Source organism: Netta rufina (assembly GCF_964035555.1).
Source record: "Netta rufina genome assembly, chromosome: 7".
NCBI classification, from domain to species: Eukaryota; Metazoa; Chordata; class Aves; order Anseriformes; family Anatidae; genus Netta; species Netta rufina.
This window is the reverse complement of record NC_140130.1, coordinates 19,903,574-19,926,941: the sequence shown is the minus strand read 5'-3', so window position 1 is coordinate 19,926,941 and position 23,368 is coordinate 19,903,574. Positions and strand designations below refer to the sequence as shown.

Here is a 23,368-nt window from a genome sequence, read left to right as displayed (position 1 = left end):
TCTTGCCCTTGCCATATTTTTTTCTACCTCTGCTTTGTTGACGATAGTGACTTCAAGGCGAGTTATATCTAACCTAAATTCAAGTTAAGTAGACTCATTTTAATTAATTACTTCCTTTGAGTGATTTCTCAGCTCAGGACGTATGGAAGGTGGTAGAAAGGTGGAGGTGGTGACAGACAGACTGCCCCTTTCAGAGGGCATGACTGGCAGGAGCTGGCTTTAAAAATGCCCCCTATGAACTTGTACAGAGTCTACCAAGAGCTGCCCAGTCCTGAGCAATGACTACTTATCTTGTGGAATAAACACATACTTTACTCTACAAGAGCAAAGACAAAGGCAAGTAGGAGACCTCTCCATGTAACTGAAACTAACTATATTCAGATATACAAAATAGTTATGCAAATACAGTAAACCACAATCCAGCCCCAAGCATGTGGGATAAGTAGCAACACCAGCATGGAGCTGTCAGAGTCTGTTAGAGTGTGAAGTGCTCTAAATTCTAAGAGTAAACATATTTTTCTGCTATCCGATTTCAGGCACTCCAACTAATTTAGAGGGACATAGGTAACATCTGGTTAAGAAGAAATGTCTGTAGATTTAGCATGCTAAGTTTTCTCTAATGATGAACTTTCTGAAAATCATTATAAGAATATAAGAATGTAACATCCATTCAACAGTTAAGATATTTTTCCTAATTTAATCAGACACTCCTTACCAAATCCCATTTCCATCTCAAAAAGAAAACCACTTATTTTCCTATTCAATCCACGTTATTATACTACAGATTAATTATTCTGAAAATCCAGCTTAATTAAATCAAAGGCCTTCAGCCACAGGAAACAGAGCAAAGCAAGAACTTTAAATGGCATTAAAATCATTCTTTCTGTTCAGGCTAACAAGCATGGTACCAAGTGAAAGGAGAATGAAAGACAGCAATTTTATCAGGAAGTATTGCATATTTAAGCAAATAGCACATCAAACTACATACAGTATTTCAAGATCATCAAAAGTCGAGAGTAAGCTAACGAGACAGAGGTGGTAATGAGAAGATGAACACACGCTCATGGGTTTTCTGAGAGGTACAACACCATAATTCACCACAAATTCTCCAACACCCTCACAGGATGCTGCACTGGCATGTTTGTAACTTTCAGTGTGGGTGGACGTGGACAAACAAGAGCCCCTTTGCCTGTGCACATCCTCAGCTGATTCTGGAAGCTACAGAAGCGTGCCCTGTGATAGCGAAAGGCAGTACGCAGGGCTACACAGCAGGGCCAATTAGCTCCAGTGCAGTACCAAGCTAACAAAGCCCCACAGCTTGTGCTTGCGATGCCTGTGTGGGACCAGCTCACAGTCTGGGCAGAAGGAGTGTGTACCACCTCTGCTCAGAGCTGGGCAGGCTCCGAAACGCCCCGGGAGCACAACCCGGCCACGTGCGACCTGCGAGCACAGCCAGGCCGCATGGCCAGGCTCTGACGGGTCCTGCTGGGGAAGGCACGGCCCGGTGGGGGGCTTGGGGTGACAGCAGCCCTGAGACCCTTGGGCTGCAGAAGCACCAGGATGGGTTTCCCCTCCTTGCTCCGGCCTTGAGGCCGCTTTTCTTTCTTCTGTCTTCACAAGAGTTTTTTAGATATTGAATGAGCTTTTTAGATTTATAAACAAGTAACGGCCTGACTTAACAATGTATTAGTTTCATCATTAGTTTCCACTTTCCCCCCTTGTAACATACTTTTTCAATTTCAAGGGTCTTGCTTAGTCACAACACGCTGATTTCACTACTCCAGCAGCTCTTGTCAATAGTTAGAATGCTGGTCTTACTAAAAAGCTGCATTAAACAGATCACTGGTAAAATTTTCCACAGCACTTTTTAATGCACTGGCTATGATTCTGTTAAAAAATAACAGTGACCTTATTCTTTGCCTATTTTAGTAGTAAATTATTTTAGAAATATCCATCCTTTGTTTGCTATTTTGGTGGAATTAGAGCCCAGATGTGATGCCCATAGAAACCATTCACTTCAGTTCATCGTGATTAGGGTCTAGAAATATTTGCTAGTAAAAGATCTAAAACATGGCACAGTTCCACTTTTTATAAGCTACTCCTGAGAGCACTGTTCTACATTCTTTCTATGATAAAAAAATAAAAAGGTTACTTTAATACTGCAATAAGAAGCTAAAACAGTAATAGTCTGTTTTACTACACTATCAGGTGTGATGACTATAGAATAAAGATGTCTCAAACCACAGAGGCCCGTCCTCACTAAAGTAGTCAAATTAGCAAGTGCAAAAACACCTTTTAACTGCCAATAATAGAATTCAATTGTCTCAGCAAACCCAAAATAGAGCACATCCAGTCATTGCTACATGAAGATAAATGACTGTTTCATGCCAACAAGTCATGCAGATACCTATACTTGTGTGTTTTGAAGTGGATGTAAACTGTCTTTAGTGAAATACAGGCACCTATCTCATTCAAGCCCTTTTTGAAATGTCAAGCATATTGGTACAGAACATAATCATTTACACACACACGGGTTTGATGTAAAATATGCTAAAAACAGCTTAAACAGCAAACTGCCTTCTGTTGGTTCTCTCCAAAAAGAAACACCATGTTTATCTGTCAGCATGTTTTTTGAAACAACAGTTGCCCATTACAACAAGTGATTCAGCTACTATAGTAAGTAGCCTCTTCTGGAAAAAAAAAAGAAAAAGAAAAAAAACACACCACAACAACAAAGCACTGAATGTCATGGCAAGATCATTCTCTTTTGCAGAGAAAAAAAAAATCCCACAACTAACACAAAACAACAGAAGGGCCTTTCAGAGAGAAGCACCACAAGGAACCATTTGCTGACAACCCCACATCATTCAATGGAGAAGTTGCTCTTCATAGTAGGAGCTACCAGTCTTGGCACTAGAAAAGCCTGTCTCAGTAACGGTTCATAATTTAACACTGCCTCTCGGCCCTGTGGCTACGTTTAAAGAGCATTGACAAGATCTCCTCCTAGGCTTCACTAGCACCTACAGGCACCTGCTGAGCTACACAATGCTTTCTCCTGGTTGTGGGTCATGGTTATATCCTTGTTTTCTTCTCCTGTGAAGGACCAGTCCCACACACCTCCCCAGATGCTGCCTAAAGGTCTTTCTGGAGACTGTTGGTGGTGTACAAGCAGTATCATCTTTACCCCCTTCGGTACTGAGAGGGAGAAATCATGTGCAGAGATCTTCCATGCACTGATCTGCCAAACCCAAATGTTCCCTGTATGGTTACACCACTCATCGCTCAATCTTACATCACAAAATTGAGCTTTATTTTCATCTAAACAAGATGAATTAAAAGAATGTGTTTTTCAACAGCTAAAAAAGTGAGAACAATTCTTTGAAGACTTTTAAAGTTGCTCAGCAAACATTTGGTTGACTGCAGTTTGTGAATGTAGCTACTTCCATACCATCGGCTGTTTTCTAAGGACAGTTTTCCCTTTGGAACAGATACAAACATTACTGCATTAAGAAACCACTTCAATAAAATTAGATTGCTATCAGGTCTGCTGAGAATCTGATAAACCACTACAACAAGCAAATAATGCCCAACATGACACATGAAAGAACTGTTTTCTCATCTACGCTTTCTGTTCCTGGTAAGGAAGAAAATCATACAACACAAATGCATGTGCAAAGTCTCTTATCTTTACCCATGGGTAATAAAGTCCATCTCATTATTTCCCCTTCCACAAAAAGGAAGCACACATAAAGAAAACCTCACTTGCCGTCTCAAGCAGTAACTCAAAACTGACAGTTTATTCCACCACTCAGACCTCTTCCACTTTGCCATGATCTTAATTTAGGATCAGTTTCTTTCGGTTTCTCCCTAACACCTGGCACTTACCTATTCAGCTGGCAGGACACTGATCCAACCCACGGAGGTTAACTGCTGATGGTCAGTGACTGAGATGGGAGGGTTGTGCTGATGCATGTTTTAAACTTAGGGTATCAGTAAGTTGACTACGAAACTGAATTAATCACTTTGGGGAGAAGCACCACCACTACAAAGACTATGACTGCGGAACCCACAGACATTTCCCATCACTTCAGAGTACAAAGGGCTCTGACCCGCATCTATTTTCTCATTCCTTTTTACACAGACTGTTTTGAAGTCAAGATCTGCTACGTCTGTGCTACTGTTACGTAACCCTGTGCACTTGTGCTGTATGTGATAATGATGGCTTGCTACCTGATTTATTAATATGCTCTGTCTACACCAATTATTAGCTGCTTTTAAGGGAACGTCTGGAAAAACAGACCGGAGGTTCTGAACACCAAAACATGCACCTGTGAACCAGCGGCCTGTGAACTCAGATGGTTCTTTGTCTTGTGGTTTCTTCTGTCAAAACAAAACACAATTTCTCCCTCTCCCTTTTTGGTAACACCATTCAATTTCAGCAGAAAAGCAATTTTGATGTAACTGATAAAGTATCACCAGAACAACTGGATTTACAGATCAGTAGCATTTTTAGGCAGTGACTGAAATATACTTATGCAACACAGGACAGCATCTCTCCAATAACCCATTAAAAGGATATTTTAGACATTGCATAGAGAAACAGTGCTCTATTCTTCCTTTAGGAAATCCACAACAGTCCCCCATAAAAGTTAGTGTACCTAGGCATATTAAGCCAGAAGAGGGAAGAAACAAAAGAAATGCCTATTATTATATGATTTGTTCTTTGATGGTTCAACTGACGTACTGAAACAAGATACCTGCAACACATATCATCATGGATAAAACTAACTTCCATCATGAAGACAAGAAGCTGTGTTGCCAAGGGAAACAAATGAGAGGCTAAGATCAGCACAGAGGTCTGCAACACTTCAGAGATTTCCAAGAAAGAGAGAAAGCATGATTACTTGCAAATTCTCAGGTTTCACAGATTTCCTGCCTGTAGCCCTACTTCTCTCAGAGACAAAGCCTCAGGAAGGTTTAGAAGTCTTCCTGTTCTTCCTATAAAAGACAACAGTTTGACAGTATTTGCTACTTAATTCTGTAACAGTTTGACATTCCATAACCTCTAATTAGGACACTTGTTAATAGGGCAAGTAACCAGCTGCAACAATCAATTTCTGTTTCTACTGGATGACAAATTCCTATCCTGCCTTATTTGTTATGGCTCATAACATAGGTAACAAAAAAGGGAGAATTAAGTTTAGCAGATATTTTTGACACAAATTCACAGTTCACCTCATGTCTTTTAAATTATCTGTAAAGAATGATGCCTGTCTTGTGGCCTCAAATCTAGAAGAAAAGAAAAAAAAACAACACAAATTGGGGCATTACTTCAATGGATTCTGATTGTTTTGTGCACTAATGGTTAAGTGAACAAAGTGCAGGTAAAAAAAACTGATAGTGCTATTACCTACAGGAAGGAGTGTAGTCAACTAACACAAGTAACCACCTAACCAGGCATAAGCATCATGCTGCAGAAACATACATAAATACTACAGAAACATACAAGATACTACAGTTTGTTGATTTCATAATGAAGTCTTTGACCTCCTGCTCTGACCTAGCTGGAGGATCTCTCATGCTATGAGTATATGGAAAAAAAAAAAAAAAAACAGGAATGTCTGACTTTATAGGAAGAATTTGATGTGCTTTAGTCCTTTTTTTTTTCTACTTGTAAAAAAAAAAAAAAGTATCTTACAATACATATTTTCTCTTTTGTAAGTTTGCTAAGATTAACAATGATAAGCATGTGCTTTATAGGGGCACTGAATGTAACTCAAGCAGCCCTGTAAGCTGGTTTTACTTTGGCTCAATTATCCAGGGTCTCAAAGTTAATAGCACAGTGATGTGCAGTTAACTCATACACATGCAGCTCAACAGGCTGTTCATCCCAGTGATAGGCACAGCCTATCTCTGAGCCAAAATAATTTCCAAATTCATCGTTTGTCCCTTCAGGATGAGTCTGATGATCTTTACAGCCTATCCAAGCTCTGTTCCTTATCAATGGAAAGGGCTAGAAATCTCTGAAGGCCTTCTGACTGTGATTTGGAGACACTAAAGGATGGAGGCACTTTCTGCAATGATTATGTAGAGAGCCCACTGCCTCCCTAACACACTTCAACACATTGCATGCTGAACTGTCAGTCATATAGAACTACTAGTAGGAAGTGGTGGGCAAAGGGTCGTGTCTGAGCAGGTGCCTGACTCACGGCATCACACGAGGTATCATCATCCACATATGATTCAAAATGGTGGATCTTTATAAGAGGGATGCCTGTGCAGCAAGAGTACTAAGCCACTGTGACCCTTCAGGCACCAGATCATTCAGGATCTGTACTGTGTTGGCATGATCACTTGCTTTCAGGGACCGATACTTCTAGTTACAATGAAAACTTTGACCAGAAAATATGTTTTATGGCAAGGCAATCAAAACATTACATGTTTATTAAAATTCGGTAGACAAAGACTTTCATTACAGGTCAGCAACCTAAGTTTCAGCACACAAACTGGATGTGTAACCTTTGATATAGAAATAAAATATCAGGAGTCAGATAAGGCCAAGGAAAAAAAAAACAAAAACAAAACCTATGCATACAAGTTAGGCAAACAGAGACCAAACATTTCTTACTATACTGCATTTGCTCAGTGTCTTCATGTGTAAGTCACCTTGCAACTCCTGCAGCAGTTGAAGATTTCGTGACACCCCTCACCTTGTACTCTCCCCCAGCATGGTGATTAACTTCCAGGAAGTGACTTACGGCCTAATCTTGAACTTACTTAGACACATAAAGGAAACCATGAGAAACGCCTTCACAGTGTTCTCATTGATCAAGACACTGAACCCTGTTTTTAAACATAATACTGCAAAATAAAATTCTTGCAATTACAAGTGCTTAAAATATTACAGAAGAAACACAAACATGAATTTTGCACCTGTACTATAGCACTTGCAAACAAAGCTTTCCACTCTGTTCCATGATCTAGGGATCTCTGGATTGGTCCGCAATGGCCTCTGATTCAGTTAATACCCTGAGCACACAGATATACAGTACACAAGACAGAAATGCATTTGGAGCTTCAGAAAATCCAGCTGTTACAGAGAAATATGCTATGTTGCCTCAGCAACATTTACAACAAACCTAGACTGCCTCCTCCTAGGGGTACTTCATGAAATTATGGACCTGTACCCCATTTTCTAGGACATGCTGGTCCAAAGCAATTTATTAAAAACATGTGACTCCAGCTTGGACAGTCAGCCACTTCAGCCTACAATGAGGAGAAACCCAGTTGTGAAGACAGGAGTTCCTCCAAATTGCCCTGAGGAAAGAAGCCCCAGGAGCCACCAGCCACCCAAGACCAAGTAACCCCACCACCTTTCTTTTTCAGCATGAAGCGTGCCCATGACCTCCCGGACACATAGGCAGAACCACATGCACATTAAACATAAGAAATTCCCAACCAAAAGGACTTCCCCTAGAAGAGACTTTGCCTCGCCCTTCTGAAAAGGGAAAGTGCATCCACGCCTTGGAGACATCACGTTGTGCTGCTTGCTGTGCTATGGGGAGGCAACTTAGGTCCTACGGAGATACCGTAGGTACAAAACGCAGCACACGAGCAGAAACACCTTACGAGAGGATTACAGACAGCCAAGCAACGCACCCCCCACTTTTTTTTTTTTTTTTAAAAAACCTTTCATTTTCTGTTCCGAGCTACACGGAATAGACGCCTACAAGCGGGGTGCCGGCACCCCATCCTTCCCTCCCACCTCACCTGCCTCCCTCCTCACCTCTCGGCTCCGCTGGGCGCCGCTCCGCAGGCTCGGGGGGGTCGCAGCAGCGGCAGCTCCCGCCCCACCGGGCCCGGGGCTGCCTGCGGGCACCGCTACCCCGGCCGCGGGCACCGACCGCGAGGGCGGCAGCTGCTTCCAGCGGGGCCGGGCGAGGCGAGGGGCTCCCCGCGGAGCGGAGCGGCTCGCAACGCCCTGCGCTGCCGCAGCCGCAGCCGGGTCACGGAGCGGGGCGAAGGGAGGAGCCAGCGCCGGCAGAGCCGCCGGGCCGCCTGCCTGCCCTGCGGCCGCGGGCGCCGCCGTGCCGCGGGGCCGCCGTTGCAGCCCAACGGCCGCCGGGGCTGAGGGGGGCGAGGGCAGGGGGCTGCGGCCACTCCCGCACCCCCGGCGGGGCTCGCCGGGCCTCGTCCCCTCCCCGCCTGCCGAGTGCCCGCCGCCATTTCGGTCGGGAGGCTGTGGGGGCCGAGCCCCGAGCCGGGCGGGAGCAGAGTTACCGAGGGGAGAGGCCGTGGTCAGCGTGCTGCATGCAGAAGGGGTCCAAGGCTGCGGAGCTGAAGCTGGAACAAGGCGAACGTTTGGTGCAGCAAGGGAGCTGGCAGCGCCCAGTGGCACTGAGAGAGGCTTAAGCAGCGTGTCAGGGGACAGATTCTCTGCTCACCCTGCCAGCCTGCTCTGTCTTGCCTTGGTTGCTTGCATATTTCCAACTGGTGGTTCACAAAATGTGGAATCAGGTGTTATAAAATAAAGTCTTCAGTTTGCCCCATGGTGTGTGTTATATATGGAGTGGTAATTCGTGTCGACAAAATGGTTGATATTAGTAAAGAAGGGGGAGATGTGGGAGTGTGGCCATAGGGGTCGGAAAGCCCTGTGGTTGATGATAACATTAGACTCTGAACGATGAGGCCATCAGGAATGTAAAAGAGTAGAGGGAGCAAAGAAGGGTGATTCAGGAGGCTCCATGCAGTCTCAGGGTTGCTTGTTCTCCAGCCATTAAGGCATGGAAGTTTCTGGGTGTTTGCTGTTGCTGTTATATGCAAAGTTGTTTGACCAATGAAAAATTGTTTTGAAAAGGACTGCTGTGGAGAGAAGGGTATAAGAGGGGAGCCTGCCCTCAAGATAAAAAAAAAAAAGAAGGCAACACAATGAAGTTATGTCATCAATAAAGAAGTAGGAAGAAGGAATGAAAAGGAACAGGCTAGCAGGACAGAGACCAAGACGGGAACAGGCACTTTGATTGCCTCATGAATATGGGTTCAGCCAAACTCAGCAAACCACTCAGAGAAGCTCGTACAGGAAGTCTTTGGAAATAGGCACGCTGGAGCTGGGAAGAAGCTTGAACTGAGAGAAGTGGACCCATACACACAACTGCCCCTCGCTGGTAAGCAGCTGCGCATTATGGGGAATCATACGTCCTTAGAAACAAAGACTGTCCTGGTAACCTTACAGCTTATTCTCCTTATTAACAGACAGTTTATGATCCTGAAATATGGGACCAAATTGAGGTCAAGGTGTGGGACTCTGCTACTAAAAACGACAAGGTAGCAGCGGGACTGCTCGGCACCTGGCGAGCAATCTCTGAGGCCTTAAAGAGCCATGTGGGACCACAATCACAAACGTGTGGTTTGCCAGACAGTGAGGGAGCTGCGGGCTCCTTTACTGATCTGACTGCTATGCCATTGGCCCCTCCGCTGCTACAGCCATCGAAGGCTTTTGCTGTTACGCCCCCTGCTGACCTGGATGTGCCTTTTGACCCAGGCCCTTTTGGCCTTGAAAAGGAGATGGATACGCTTTTCTTCGATTCGGGAAGAACAGGATACATAAGGCCCGAAGACTGAGTTGCTTGACAACTTAAAGCAAGACATATTGTTCAAAAGGAATGGAAAACGGAGACTTGTTTGTAATCAAGAAAAGGAATGGAAAATGGAGACTGTTAAGTCATGGAATTTAAAGGATTGTTTGTTACCTTTTCTGATTGTACATATGTATAGGCGTACTCGGGTTTAGTATGTAAAAGCAATGTTATGTTTGTGTGTGTGTGTTGGTGGAGCGTAGACTCCCTGCACAACCAGCGCTGTTTACTTGCCTTTTATGCCTTTTATAAATATTACTAAATTCAGATTGAGTTGAGACTTCATTTATAACAGTGTGGTTTCTTGGTGCTGGGGGGACTGTTGAGTTAAGCCCAGCCTGACGCAGAGGAGCATGGGCTCCTCGCAGTGCTGCAGGGGTGACAGTCTTGTGAGGGGAGGTATAAAGGGTGGGTGTTTTTCTTTGTCCAGACACTGTCCATTACAGGATTACACTCATGATCTATTCTAGTATGAAGATAATGACTGGTTGCAGGAAACTATATTGGCAAGCGTTCCGATCAAACTATTTGGAAATTGTTTTTGTCTTCCATGAGACAATTTGGCAACCCTTTGTAAACGTCATTTGGGTCAGAGGTGATGTTAGGTTGGAACATTAGTTCTCCATCATGACACTTAGGTTTTCAGTCTGCAAGACACTGCATGTTGCTTTCTTTTCTGAGCGGTGTTTCACTGACCTGAACGCTTCCCTCTGACCTCTTGCAGGGTGTGTCTGTCTGTGGCTGGTTCTTCCTGCAGAGCACTGAAAGCTCTCTGGAGATGCCAGTGTCCTTGAGTGCCCCTTGGTGGCTGCTCCCAAGCTGAGTTAGCTTGCTGTCAGCCTTGTATCCACACAGCCAGGTTTTGAAGAGCTGCCAGGTCCCCCTTCTTTCACCTCCCACACAGCACGGTCCCCAGTGCCTGCCCTTTGTTCTCTTCAGTCGGGCAGAGCTGTGTGCTCTGTCCATGGAGGGTCTGAGGCAGTTCCTGGTTTGCCCCAATCCTGCAGCAGGGAAAGGGCACCCCTGGTGAGGGTGGGATGAGTTTGGTGTTGGGATTCTGTGTTCTCTGGTCCTTTTATCGTATGTTTTGTGCAGATTCACGCTGCTAGGTTCTGGTGTGCAGCTTGTGTCAGTGTAGGTGGTGCTGCAGGAGGGTGCGAGTAGAGGCGAGGGGCTTTGCTGAGAGACCATTTAAAGAGGTGTTCACTTCTTTACCTGAGCTCAAATTGTTGGTCCTGCTCCCTGCCTTTCAGACCTGGAGCTCTTGTTTGTACTGTGTGTAAAGCCATGTCTCCTCTGCTACGCTGAGGAGCAGGGCTAGGCCTCTGCTGAGCTCTGGGGTGCTCAGGTCACAAGCAATATGGTGTAGGTGAGAGTAGCTGCTCTGAGCTGTGGACTGCAAACCTCTCCAGAAACTGTGATCCCAGTTCCTGGTACCACAGGTGCCAAACAGGTTGTGTCATCTCCTTTGCATATGTTTTGTATATTGCATGAGACAAACATGTTTTGCTTATATATTGGTGTCAGTCTCCCAGATTACGATCAATTTCACTGGCAGTGTCAGGAATGTTTCTTGGGATGGGTGCTCTAGTCCTTGGTGTGCAGGCTGCCTGGTATGTCTGCATATCCTTAATCCTCAGCTGCCAAGTGATGGATGTGAAGATGTTTGTGCTCTTTGTAGTCAGGGGGTGAACAAACTATTCACTGGTGTGTGGGCATGAAAGACAAGAGAGCATCTGTGTCTGTCCAACGGTTAAGTGATTTCTCTCTGGCACACACTTTCTGAGGTTGGGTTTCCTGGGATTTGTGCCACTGAAGCCAGCTCCTGTATGTTTAGATGGCAGGGTAGTCTTATGGCAGAAGGTCTTGTGGCTCAGCCTTGATAAGGTGAGGAAATAAAAACAGGCCAGCAACTTTATCAAGACAATAGATGATTTAATTTAAACGAAGATTGGCAATACTTCAACAGAGAAATGAATATATTCAATTTTTATGTTTTCATGTGATATCACCTCTGTCTCAAGTGGAACGTGTAATATTGATATACAAGGGAGAGAAAATAAAAGCCTGGTTATAGCAAATTCATTCCTGTAACAGTTTTAAAAAAGCAAGCCACCTGCACCTCTGAAGCATGCCTTCTAATGTTTGTATATTCACTGGTCATCCCCATGTACCTCAGCTTCCTCAGAGAGACTCCAGTCACCAGAATACTGTAATGCCACAGAAAACAATGCAAGAAAATACAAACCCCAATACCAGTCCTTATGCCTATATTCTGCTGCTAAATAGAAAATGGAGGGGGTTTACTGCATGAATGAGCTCCCTGAATGAAGCTTTAAGCGTATTTTGTCATTAGTTCAATGATTTTCCGATACATTCTCTCAGTTGCATCAAGGCCCCAGACGAAATCAAGATGTCCCCACTCAGGAAAGTGCTTATAGTAAAAGAGATTAGTAATCTGAGAAAGTAGCTTTGCAATGTCTTTTGGACCTGCAAATTTGTCTTGTCCGCCACTCCAAACAGCAATGGGTGTGCTTATCCTCTCTATGTTGTATACAGGAGGAGTAGGCTGCAAGAAAGGGAGGAGACCTTAGTGCATGCTGTTATATCAGAAGCTGTGTTTAGAGAAAGGATGCTGTGCAGACATCTCTCTGTTTCCCTTCTGCACTCGCTACAGGAAAACAGTAAGCCAACCCTCTTAGTGTTTATTTCCATAGCAAAAGATGATTTTAAATTGACTGCTGTTATTTAAACACAGTTCTATTATATTTCTCAGCCTGCTTTTTTATTTTTTTGACCATTTCCTAAACATTAAGTGTACTGGGAATAGAACTTCACCCAGTCCAAAATTCAAACTTTGGTATTTAAAGATCGTATATGAATGGAAAGTGTCTGAGAAATCTTTGGAGTGTTTTTCCACCTATAAAATAGATGGAAATATACTTTGGAATATTTGTCCACCTATGCCACATGTAAAACAACCTGCCCTGACTCACAAATATTACCAGAAGTCAACAGATCTGATCAAATCTCAAAAATTGTCAGACCAGTTCTCAGTGTTGCGGGAGGAGAGCAGCATTTCTGAGGGCTGACTAGGCAGTAACCAAGTTTTATCCGTTTTTATCTGTTTTATCCTTTTTTTCTGTACAGTGTACATTAGTTCCCCACAGCAGTATTCACTGTGCTGTTCTGAAGCATCCCTTCTATTTCATAAGAAGCTTTCCAAAAACAAGGTGAGAGATGCATTTCCTTCTCTCTCTCTCTTTTTTTCTTTTTATGGCCAGGCTGTGACTCTGAGCCTTTGGGGAATGGCAGGTAAATCAGCATGTCACTAGATACATCCCTGCACCAGTAGGGAAGGGAAAATGAACTTCTATTAGCTGCCCGCAAGGAACTGTCTGTGAATAGACTTTTACACATAGCAGCATTAGGTTTGGGTGAAACATTATCTCAGAGCATTCTCTCCTTTCTGTAGCAGTGGAGCTCATGGATTCTAAAAGCTGAAGTTCTTTGTTCTTAGTTTTGCCAGGACCCAAGGAAGAGTTCTCAGGAAAACGATATTGCCTTACCTGGTTGTATTTCTTCATGTTTTCCTTCAAGCCATAGTCATAAGCCTGGAATCGGTCTGCATGTGCTATCTGTGAATATTTTAACAAAGATAAAATGAAAGTGTTAGTGATAAGAGACAGAGCAGAGTGCAGAAGGTATTTTCCTCCCTGTGATTGACCCAAGGCTCAGATGGTGGCTTGTGGCTTCCTCCCACCCCTTCCTCCAGTTTCAGATTTCCACAGGTACTGAGGATGGGTCGTAGGATGAGAGGCTTTATTGCCTTTGCGCTTGCTAGTGTTCTATCCTGATCCTCAACTATCACCCTTTTTATGTTTTGTTTTTAAAGTGCTGTTTGACTAAGTTAACTAAGGTGGTGTTCCCGTTTGTGATGCGGAGTTGTGCTCAGTTTTCACCTTGGTGGGAGGGCCAGGCTGTCTAGTACCTGTCATGGCTCTCAGTGGCTATCTAGTGTAGCTTATGATTTCTCCTCCCACAAGTTGTTGTTTTGTGTGTCAGCAGTGTCTGGTCTGCTGACAGTAGTCTGGGGTGTGAATAGTCTATCACTAAATAGTAGTCTGGAATCTATTTTGAATTACAAAAAAAAAAAAGTTACTGAAAAGGTGAGTGCGTTTTTTAAATTCCAAACCTGATTAGTGGTTTGATTTGTTAGTGTTTTTATCTAATGCAAGGTGAGAGTCATTATGAAATTGTTCCTCAGTTATTGATAAGTGAATTGAGTTCAAGTCTTTAAGTAATTGAGGATGTGCTGGATATCTCTTACCTTGCCTCCATTTGCTGGATCTGTGTGCTGAGTGTCTGGATGGTGGAAATTTTAGTCAGGGCTGAATGCAGGAGCATGCACATACTTAAGACCATACCAAGTGTTGGCAGAAATGGCCGTAGTGTTGAGCACGTGCTGTAACATGCTTCTGAGCTTCTGAGACCTGCTCTTGCTCTGGTCTGATTCAAGCTCAGGTCTGAGAGTGGCGTAAGTTTCCAGCAAGAAAGGCGGATCCCCACTTTCCCGTTGTGCCAGCAGAAGTGCTTGTGTGGTTAACTGGCTTTGGGAGGTGATCCAGGCTGCAATTAGCCTTCTGGGAGAAAAGCTTTAACCTGGATCACTTTGTTCTGGCTCATCCCCTAGCTGTTCACATTTCCGCTATCTTCCTACTGCCTGCCAAGTGCCTCGACTGTGCTCGAGCGCTCCTCTGCAGCTTTTAAGGCAATTGCCTTCACAAATGGAGCTGAAGGCTGGAAGCCACTAGACCCTAACATGCAGAAAGGTCTGACATGAAAGGGACAATGTGGGTAATGGTCTGGTGAGCGACGGGAAGCAGTGCTTCCTTGGTGGCAGCTGCTTACGGCACTGTGCGAGAAGACGTGTTGGGTAATTTCCCAGAACCAGCACCTGTGGACTTCCCTATAGGCTGTCAGTTGCATAAAAAGCAGTAGTACGAGTCTGCTTATGTCAGTACACAGTTATACCTGATGCCAGTGAATAGTGTTCTGTACTGATGTTCCAGCTGGGTAATGTGCTACGAATGCATCTGTTCGACTCTGGAGAGAAAGCAGAAGTGTTACAAAAGCAGAGATTCAGTGTTGTAACAGAATAAAGCTGTGAAGGACCTGAGCAACATATAGCTGCTGTGTTAAAGCCCTGACCATATTGTAGGATATTTTTCAAATATTAAACAAAATTAATGGTCGACTCCCATATAATGTGATTTTACAGTAGGAGGTATTATGTAGAGTTTTATGCTTTGTTTTGAAAGACAAAGAGAGTCTTTCCCACATTAGTGCTTAGTCATATGGAAAGCTACATTCAAGGAGTATGTATGGCTTTATCTTTTCTGAGTTTTTACAGTCTGCATGATGCTTTTAAGTAATTCTCTGCTCAGTCATTAGAGAAGGACTGTTAGTAGGCTGTTGACTTGAACATGAGACTCCATGTATGTGAGCTTTTTATGGGAAGACTTGTTAAAAAACGAGTGTGCAAAAGCCACCGAGAACAGATATGTGGAAGGTCTGGAAAAAAAAAAAAAAAAAAAAAAAAAAAAAAAAAAGGAAAGAAAAGAAAAAAAGATAGCAGCCAAAGTCAAGGAAAGATATATTGGCATTGAGAGAAGTGGAGAAGTGTGAAGAAACAACTTTCAGGACTGAGTTTTGGCTGGAAAAGTTTTGACATGTAGGGACCAAAAATAAACAGTCTCCTATGTTCATAAGATCTGGTTGTCATCCTATTTAGGAAGAAAAATCATAATTTTGCAAAATCAAAAGATCTTTCTCCATCATCCATTTCTTCATTTTAGAGAGCTTTGGTATCTGGCCAATATTTCTTTGGCTTAGTCCCAGAAGAGGCAACACTGAGGTACATCATTGCAATATGAAACTAGGCTGAATTCAGCCTTTCTTCCTTGTGTGATCTGAATGTCAGGTGGCTGATTTCATCATCAGCTGAGACCCTAGTTGGCATTATTTGAAAACCCCAACACATTTCTATATATCCCCGCAATTTATATAGACATAAGGCAGAAAAATCATTTTTCTTCAAAATTACTTCAGTTTTACTTGTATAAAGGTGTTCTTGGACGTGCTTACCGTGTTCAGATTTTGTATACTGCCCCCAGCTATGAAGCAGAAGATTCTGGCACAAAGTTTTCCCAGAGTTGCGCATAGCAGTGTTGTAGGCCCTTTTGTCAGTTCATTCTGGCGAAGAACTCCTTTGCAGCCAAGAAGTAACTGAGGGGCAAAAAAGTGCAATTTTTTTCTTTTTCTTGTTGCAGGAGCAACATGCAGGGAATTGTTTCTCCCTTTCTCCAACAGCATAGCCTCTTAACTAAGATGGTTGAAACTGGTTGCCATTCCATTATCCTTTAAAGTGCATTTTCCCCCAGAGCACACAGAACATTATTCCTGCCTCTTATTATTGGATATGAGTCTTGGAGGTTGATATCCATCTGTTTTTAGTGCACAGGCCTCAATGAGAAAGGGCAGTTGGCTGCAGTCATGGCTGTAGAGTATAGGGAGACCCTCTTTGCCCCAGTCCTTTTTCCAAGCAGGTGCACAAAACTGTAATCTGAATATTGATACTAAGCAAAGGGGGAGAAGACAAATGAGAGGGTATAGAAGTGGGCACTCTATAGTCACATACTGGGTACAGCTTGGGCAGAAAGAGCATGAGCTTCTGTAGTTTGGAATATAACTACAGCATACAGGGTTTCTACCATTTCCAGAACATTCTATTAAATTGGCAAATTATGGTGTCAAACAGATTTAAATTTCCTTTAAATTTCCCTTTAAATTTCCTTTATAATTTTACAAAGAAATATTTCATGAGCATAAAGCAATGGTATGTCTAATGAATTTAAGTTGTGGAATACTTTATTTGTAGTTCTCTACTAACGCTTAAGGCTCAGATTAGTAGATTATGTAGATACCTTTTATTTATGGCATTTGTGAGCTTCTTTCAAAAATATTTGATTTCAACAAGTAATGGTGCAAGAGTGCTGGCTTCCCTAACGAACTTCCAAAGAGATGTTGTGTCAAGCTTTGTAATTTATCTTTGTGGAAAGTCTGAAGTCTACCAGCACTATCAATGCTCTGATGCCCTAAGTTCATTCTTAACTCATCACCCCCTTAAGACTCAGTTCAGCCTGAGTGAATCCAGTAGAGACAAGGCAGGCATTTAGGTCTTTTAGAAGGAATGACATACCCTGATCAGTGGCTGAGGAAGACGTGCAAACTTTACGAAAGGACTCGTAGCATATGTGATTGTGGCTACTGGTCCCAAAGCAAAGAACACTTTAACCCTTTGAGCCAACTCAGGATATGTAGAAAATGCTACAAAGCCTGCAAACACAGGAGACACAAATCAAGTTAGTGAAGAGATCTTCCACAGACCAAATATATAAAAAGCAGTAGGTGGCAAATAAAAAATGACAGTAGAATAACAACCCATTGTCTGTTGTCCTCTTCTGTGCTGCAGACCTAAGGAAAGTGTTTGATCCTTGAAACTTTATTTGGGGGAAAGAGTTCATTCTAAGGATACATCTTCATTAGAGGGTGTCCAAACATTGATTTTCTCAGAATTGACAATTTTTTGTTAGGCCAGTTTTTGGGAGATGATACATCAATCAGATTTTCTGAATTCAGATTCCTGCTAAAGTTCCCCAAACTCTAATACCATAATGAATTTTTCAGCTTGTAGTCTCTAAAAGTCTCTGTATGTTGATGATGGCATGCAGTAATGAAATAAATACCTGAAGGCTGGGAGGCTAAGAGCAGAATTTTTGACTTGCAACAAAGTGTAAACTCAGGTGAAAGTGAATGCACAGAAAAGTAACCCTATGAGGATGGAAGGAAGAAAGGAAGGAAAGGAAAACAAAAAGGGTACATCCTATCTTGTTTTCTGAATGTGTCCAAATTTTTCCACTGATGGATTTGGTGACAATCTTAGCTGGTTGCCTAAAACAGAGGTACCTGTGGACAAGGATGACGATATCTTGGTCTGAGTGATTTATTCTGTTCCAAAAACTTAGAATGCTCTTATGAGAGAAAAGGAAAATAATGGTCTAATAAAATGGCCAAATACAACTCCACCCCTCTCCCCCCCCCCCCAACCAAATTTCTCCTCAGTTTTTGAGGTTTATTTTTATACAATGGCAATGACACACAATAGCATAAAACTCAGTATCTCTTCATGGATCCTATGCATAAATAATAAACACTAACAACATTCAAAGACCATAAGTGTGTTGATGTTACAGAGGAGCTAATAACAATGAAGTTTTGAGCATTGGTATTTCTTTTCTGATTTCTAGTGTCTGGTAATTTGTTTTAAAACAATAATGTTTTGAGTTATAGTTGTACATTAACTACGTTTTAAATAGTAAGTCTGGTGTTAGGTCATGAGACATTTAATTTGTTATTGTGTTCTTTTTGTTTGTTTGTTTGTTTTGGTCTCCTGTCCTTAGAACTGTTTTATGGATTGTTGCTTTTTGTATTTACATCTAATCCATGAGGATTATTGGGTCTAATCCATTGAGGATTATTGTAGTCCATAAGGTATACATTTTAAGAATTTAGATTAATAAAAGCTCCTTGTTGCTGAAATATCCCATTGCTAGAAGACTCTGAAAAAATAACAATAAATGGCAAGAGTATAATAAAAAAGGATACTTAGAAAACTGTACCTGGTAAATACTAGCTTTTATGTATCAGTAATCCTTTCAGAAGTTAAACGTGTTTCTGGATCCTCTGTTACTTGCTTGTTTCAGATACAACAGATCATAGAAAAAAATCCCTCCCCTCTTCCCCCCCCCCCCCCTTTTGCAAGTGTCAAGTTAAAAGTACGTCTCCCTTTAATAACTTTCTATGAGAGAAGAAGATAGTTGACAGAGAGAGAGAGATTCCAGTCAGGTAGTGACGTTAACTATTTCATACTCAGGCGTCCTAACATTACCTGCAGTTGAACCCTCTGAGTGACCAACATAATATACATCCTTCTGTCCAGTTTTATTCATGATGAAGTCCAGCTCAGCTGGGAGATCGTATATACCTATCTCATGGAAGCTAAAAAGGAGAAACACAAAAAGCTGACAGAGGGGCATGTACTTTATCACAGCGTGAGTTACTGAATGTCAGTTTTCTTCATAACACCAAGCCGGACCCGTTCAAAGATGAGGATGCACACTTTGTCTGGATTCTTTTCTGTGAGCTGGGGAAGGGGACAGAAGGACACAACTGTACTGACAGGCTGCCTGATGCCTTGGACTTTCTGCTGAGGAGGTGCCAGTCCAGGATGTGGATTTGAGTCCTTTCACTAGCAGGGGTAACAAAATTCATTTCTCTGTCAGTTAATGTCAGGTGTGATAGATCAGATTTCTAGACTCGGCTGTGTATTGTCCTCTCCTGTCCATACTTGGAAGAATGATGTCTAGCAAGAGACCACCAGGTTAAAGATGCCTCTTCCCAGTTTTGGAAATGTTTTCCCCAAAATAAACCAGCCCTGCATATGTACAAAGATGGTGGGTGACCTGTTTACTTCCAGCTGTGCTTCTTTGTGTCCTGATTCCAGAAAGGCCTGTCCAGACCAACCAGCCAAATCCTTCCCCTGATCTCCCTGACAAGCCCAGTGTGGCTGCATCCACAAAGAATTGGTCTGGTCCCCTTAGAAGTTGTACATCCCGCTTGAAGTCAGATTACATGAAAACCAGTTGCCTGAAGGGGAAAGGGTCTACCAATACTAATTGCCCAAACTTGTTAGTCCCCTGAAAATTGCTGTCTTCAGATATTCTTTCTCCACAGAGTACCTGAACTGCCAGAACTCTTTCTGGCAGGGCTTAAGGGTCTTGTGTTTTGAAGACCAGGTGTTTCCTCGGCTGTTTCCCAACCAGACATCATAGCCAACATCTGCAAGGATGAAGCCTAGGCTGTTTCTGGGCAGGTTAGATATCCAGTAAGTGCAATCTGCAAAAGTACCATGGTGTAGCAAGACTGCTGGCTTTTTCCCTGAAACAGAAGAGCATTTTCTTATGTTATAGTAAGAAGTAATGTGTAGTTAAAATTGAGTTGCAGAATATGATTTTATATGAGTGTTTTTTTTAACATTCCTTCTTCAAGAAACTGATGGATGCTGGCCATGGGTTTTGGGGTAAGATGCGTGGAGGATTTGGTTCCATGCAAGCTGTCTTATTTCATGTCAGGACTAGCTAAAAAAGAACACATTCAAGTGGTCAGTGCCAACATCCATTTTCACAGAGAAACCAATCTACAGATCCCTTGATTTCTAGACATAAAAAATTAAAGACAAAATAGCATATTAAGATGACAATGGAAGAGCAGGAAATGGAGCAGCACTGTCCCGCGTTTATGACCTTTGAATTCCAGGAACAAATTGTCATTCTACTAAGAAAATTTGAAAAACTATTTCTTCCCAACAAATGACGTGATTTCTACCCAATAGATGGATACAGAAAAATCAATCACCTTCTTGACTTTAGGTTGACTGTCCTTCATGAGGCAGGGAATGCCTATTTCAATGTCAACTCAGAGAGTTATTGTCAACAAAGATATTGCCAACAGTTGTACCAAATGTGAAAGACAAGAAGGGGAATTATGGAAAAAAAAATCACAGAAGTTTGAAGTCTGAACACAGACACTAAATTTGCGGTCTTCAGATAGATTCAGAATTCAGACCGTGCTCCTGACTAGGTGCTTTTTCTGAGGTGGAAAGTTGTGGAACATGCCATTACATGTGCAAAGTTGAAAGGTGGGGGACCCACGTAGGAGTTGGATCTCAGACCTTCCTTATGTCCTATACCCGTGTCACACCTGTATTTTGCATGTTCCTCCCACTGGGAATTCTGAAAACACCAAGTATATATCCATCCTTCGTGGTAACTTCATACTCCTCACAGGGGTATCCGTAATATCTGATCATTTCACTCTGTGGGAAGCCAAAGGAAAGTTTGTTAACATGCACTTACAGTGTAGAGGTTGATGGAAAAAGTGTCCAGAGGCTGCTTCTGTCCAAGGATGTGCAGCTAGCCAAGAACACGCCAGGAAGATGAACACGATTCCATGCTGCTGGACTATTCTCTATTTTCCTGTGTTACACTAGTAGGAAGGGACCCTACAGAGATTCCTGCAGGACAGCACAGCTTTCTGGCCGTGTTTCTCTTGGGGATGAACAGATATATATGGTGAGGCAGCCATGAAAGGGAGGCTGGAGGATGCCAACAACAGTGAGAGAAGCTGACCTGTCTTTGATTGATGTGGTTTGTGTATGCTGTTTAATGCTGTATCTCTCAAAGTTTGCCCGGGTAGAAGCATCTAATTATACTTGGAGCATTCCAGACATACACTACTATTGTTTAGGTTTTGGCTGGGTAGTAATTGCTGTGGCAGTGGTACCTGAGCACTACTCAGGCTCATAAGAATGGTAAGATGACAAAGATCGCATGTGCAAAATGAGAATGTTCCTCGGCTCTGGAGCTTGTTTGAATGTGTCATGTATTAGGACTGCTCGAGGAGTAGATTTTCTTGTCCATACCAGTGCTTCCCACCACCTCTCCTGAATGCATCATTGTGCTTTTGGAGCTGCAGGATGATGTAGTTAAACAGCTTGGATGAAGCATCCCATTTTGGAGTGTAAGAAAGATGAATGGTGTGGATGTTTTGCTGTTCCCGGGCAGTAGTGCAAGGGCTGTGGCTGCAGGGACCATAATATGTAACAAGGCTTAGGGCTGAGAACAAATATTACAGGTCTTGTAAAAAGATGCATCAAAAGCCTGCTTCAGAGCTGCATAGGTGGTAGTGGTCAGGTTTTTGATGACATGTGAGACAGAGCAGACCTGTACTGGGTAACTAAGCTGCTTGCCTGAGTGCAGCATTGCATTCAGTCAGCTCTTGGGTCACACCCAGCCAGAGCAGAAATGCCAGAACTGTGTTTCAGCAGGGTCCTGTCCCTCAGCACTGCATGAAGCAGATGCACAGGGGGAGGCAGGAAGGTAGCATTGGCTGTGCTTGGCGTTTTGTGTGTTACAAAGCCAGAAAGACCTACATCCTCCTCACTAGACCTGCATGTCTGAAAATAAAGCAGACAGGTCCATTGCTTGCTCTGAAGTCTGGTGGCTGGGGAGAGGAACGTGAAAAGTCAGGTTTCACTGTTTTCAGGTTCTGCCTCCCAAGGGGAGACTGCTTCAGCTCACACAGCAAATGCAAGTGAGATAGTTTGTCCTGTTTTGCAAGGCTGATACAGGTGGTATCTTTCTAGAGGGTAAACATGCAGCAGTATCAGTATTAGACTGTGCCAGAAGATGCAGTCTTTGGTCCAAATGAGTCCTTTCCTGCCAAAGTGCGGTTAGGTAAGCTGTGTAGGGTGGAGCTCCTGTTACAAACTCACAGTACCACCTGTTCTTACACTCCTGCCAATTCTGTGAGGAAAGCTTCGGTGAGTCAGAACAAGGGGTCCTGGATTACCCTGTGTTGTGAGAATCTACTGCTTTAAGAAGGGATTCAACTTCCCTTGCCACCATACTGAGGAACCGGGTTGTTAAAGGGGAGGACTTTGCTTCTCTTGAGAGTAGAAGCCAACCTTTGCCTCTGCTGCAAAGGAGTCTCTCTCTGGCAGCTCTGACTGTTTGGATAAGATGTCGACGTTTCTTGTACGTGGGTGCTCCCTATCAAAATGTTGGAAGGATCTTTGTCCTCTTGCCAGGATCCTACCCTCCCCTTCTTTGTGCACTAGTCTGAAACATCTGGGTGTGTTGAGGAAGGTGACTGTGCAAGCAGGTGTCACAGTTATAAGCCACATGTTCATGCATCTGTTGGGGCTCATTCTAAATGCAGGCAGAAAAAGCCTGTTGTGCTGGCTGTGCTGTGTGTGCTCTGCCACAGTCTAAAGCTGAGTCCTGCTGCTGGGGTTAAAATTCAGCAACCCAGATATCCAGGGCCCTTCAGCAGGTTCTGGGGAGTTGCTTGGCCTCTGAGCCAAAAGGGGCAGCTAGCACACTGCTCTGGTGCTGTGTGTGATGTACAAGGGTCCCATCTGTCCCTGGCCCATCCCGAGCTGGTGCTCACAGCAGTCCTGGCCCTAACACAGTGGCTTTGAAAGAGGCAGGTTGGGAAAACGGGTGACCAGGAGGGGGCCCTTCTTGAAGCCTTCTCTCATGGGCTGTTAGAGTTGGTACCATGGTGGTGGTGGTATTGTGAGAGAAACTTTAAAAGAAAGGCAGAGAAAGTGCCACAACTTACAACGTTCATAAAGTCTTCAGGGTGGCGGTGCTTCAAGTGCTGTCTTCCCTCTGAGCCAAGAGTGAAGGGTGCTGCGAACCCTGCTGAAAAGGCAGCTCCCTGGGAGCAGAGCAGCACGAGGAGGCACCACATCTCGGGGCTGTGTGAAAGAGCAGAGGCATGTGCGTTTGCTGTAGGAAGGGAGAGCTGGGGAATTCCACAGGGAGACCCAGGTGGGGAGTCTCTTGGAGGTTGCCCCAGGTGCTCCCCAAGGGGCTGACAGAAACACATACCTGTGTGAGGAGGGACTGTCTACAGTTAATGTCAGGTAACAAGGGTCACGAGTGAGTCAGGGGCTCCAGGAGGATGTGGAACAGGCCTGAGGGAATGTTCTTGTAGGACATTAGTGATAGCTTGTGCCTTAAGTTTCTTCCTTTCTTTCTCACATA

At 43.5% G+C, this 23,368-nt stretch overlaps 1 protein-coding gene across 1 annotated transcript; it reads right to left on the bottom strand.

Annotated features, from left to right (window-relative positions):
* Positions 1–11,970: 11,970 nt before the first annotated feature.
* LOC311211455 (lipase member N-like) lies at positions 11,971–23,072 on the bottom strand (the record flags this gene model as incomplete). Its single annotated transcript, XM_084290188.1, has 9 exons — positions 11,971–12,204; positions 13,205–13,273; positions 14,670–14,741; positions 15,783–15,923; positions 16,897–17,033; positions 18,646–18,755; positions 19,496–19,694; positions 20,517–20,631; positions 22,941–23,072. 9 exons carry the CDS (start codon positions 23,070–23,072, stop codon positions 11,971–11,973), a joined length of 1,209 nt encoding a protein of 402 aa, XP_084146314.1.
* Positions 23,073–23,368: the final 296 nt, after the last annotated feature.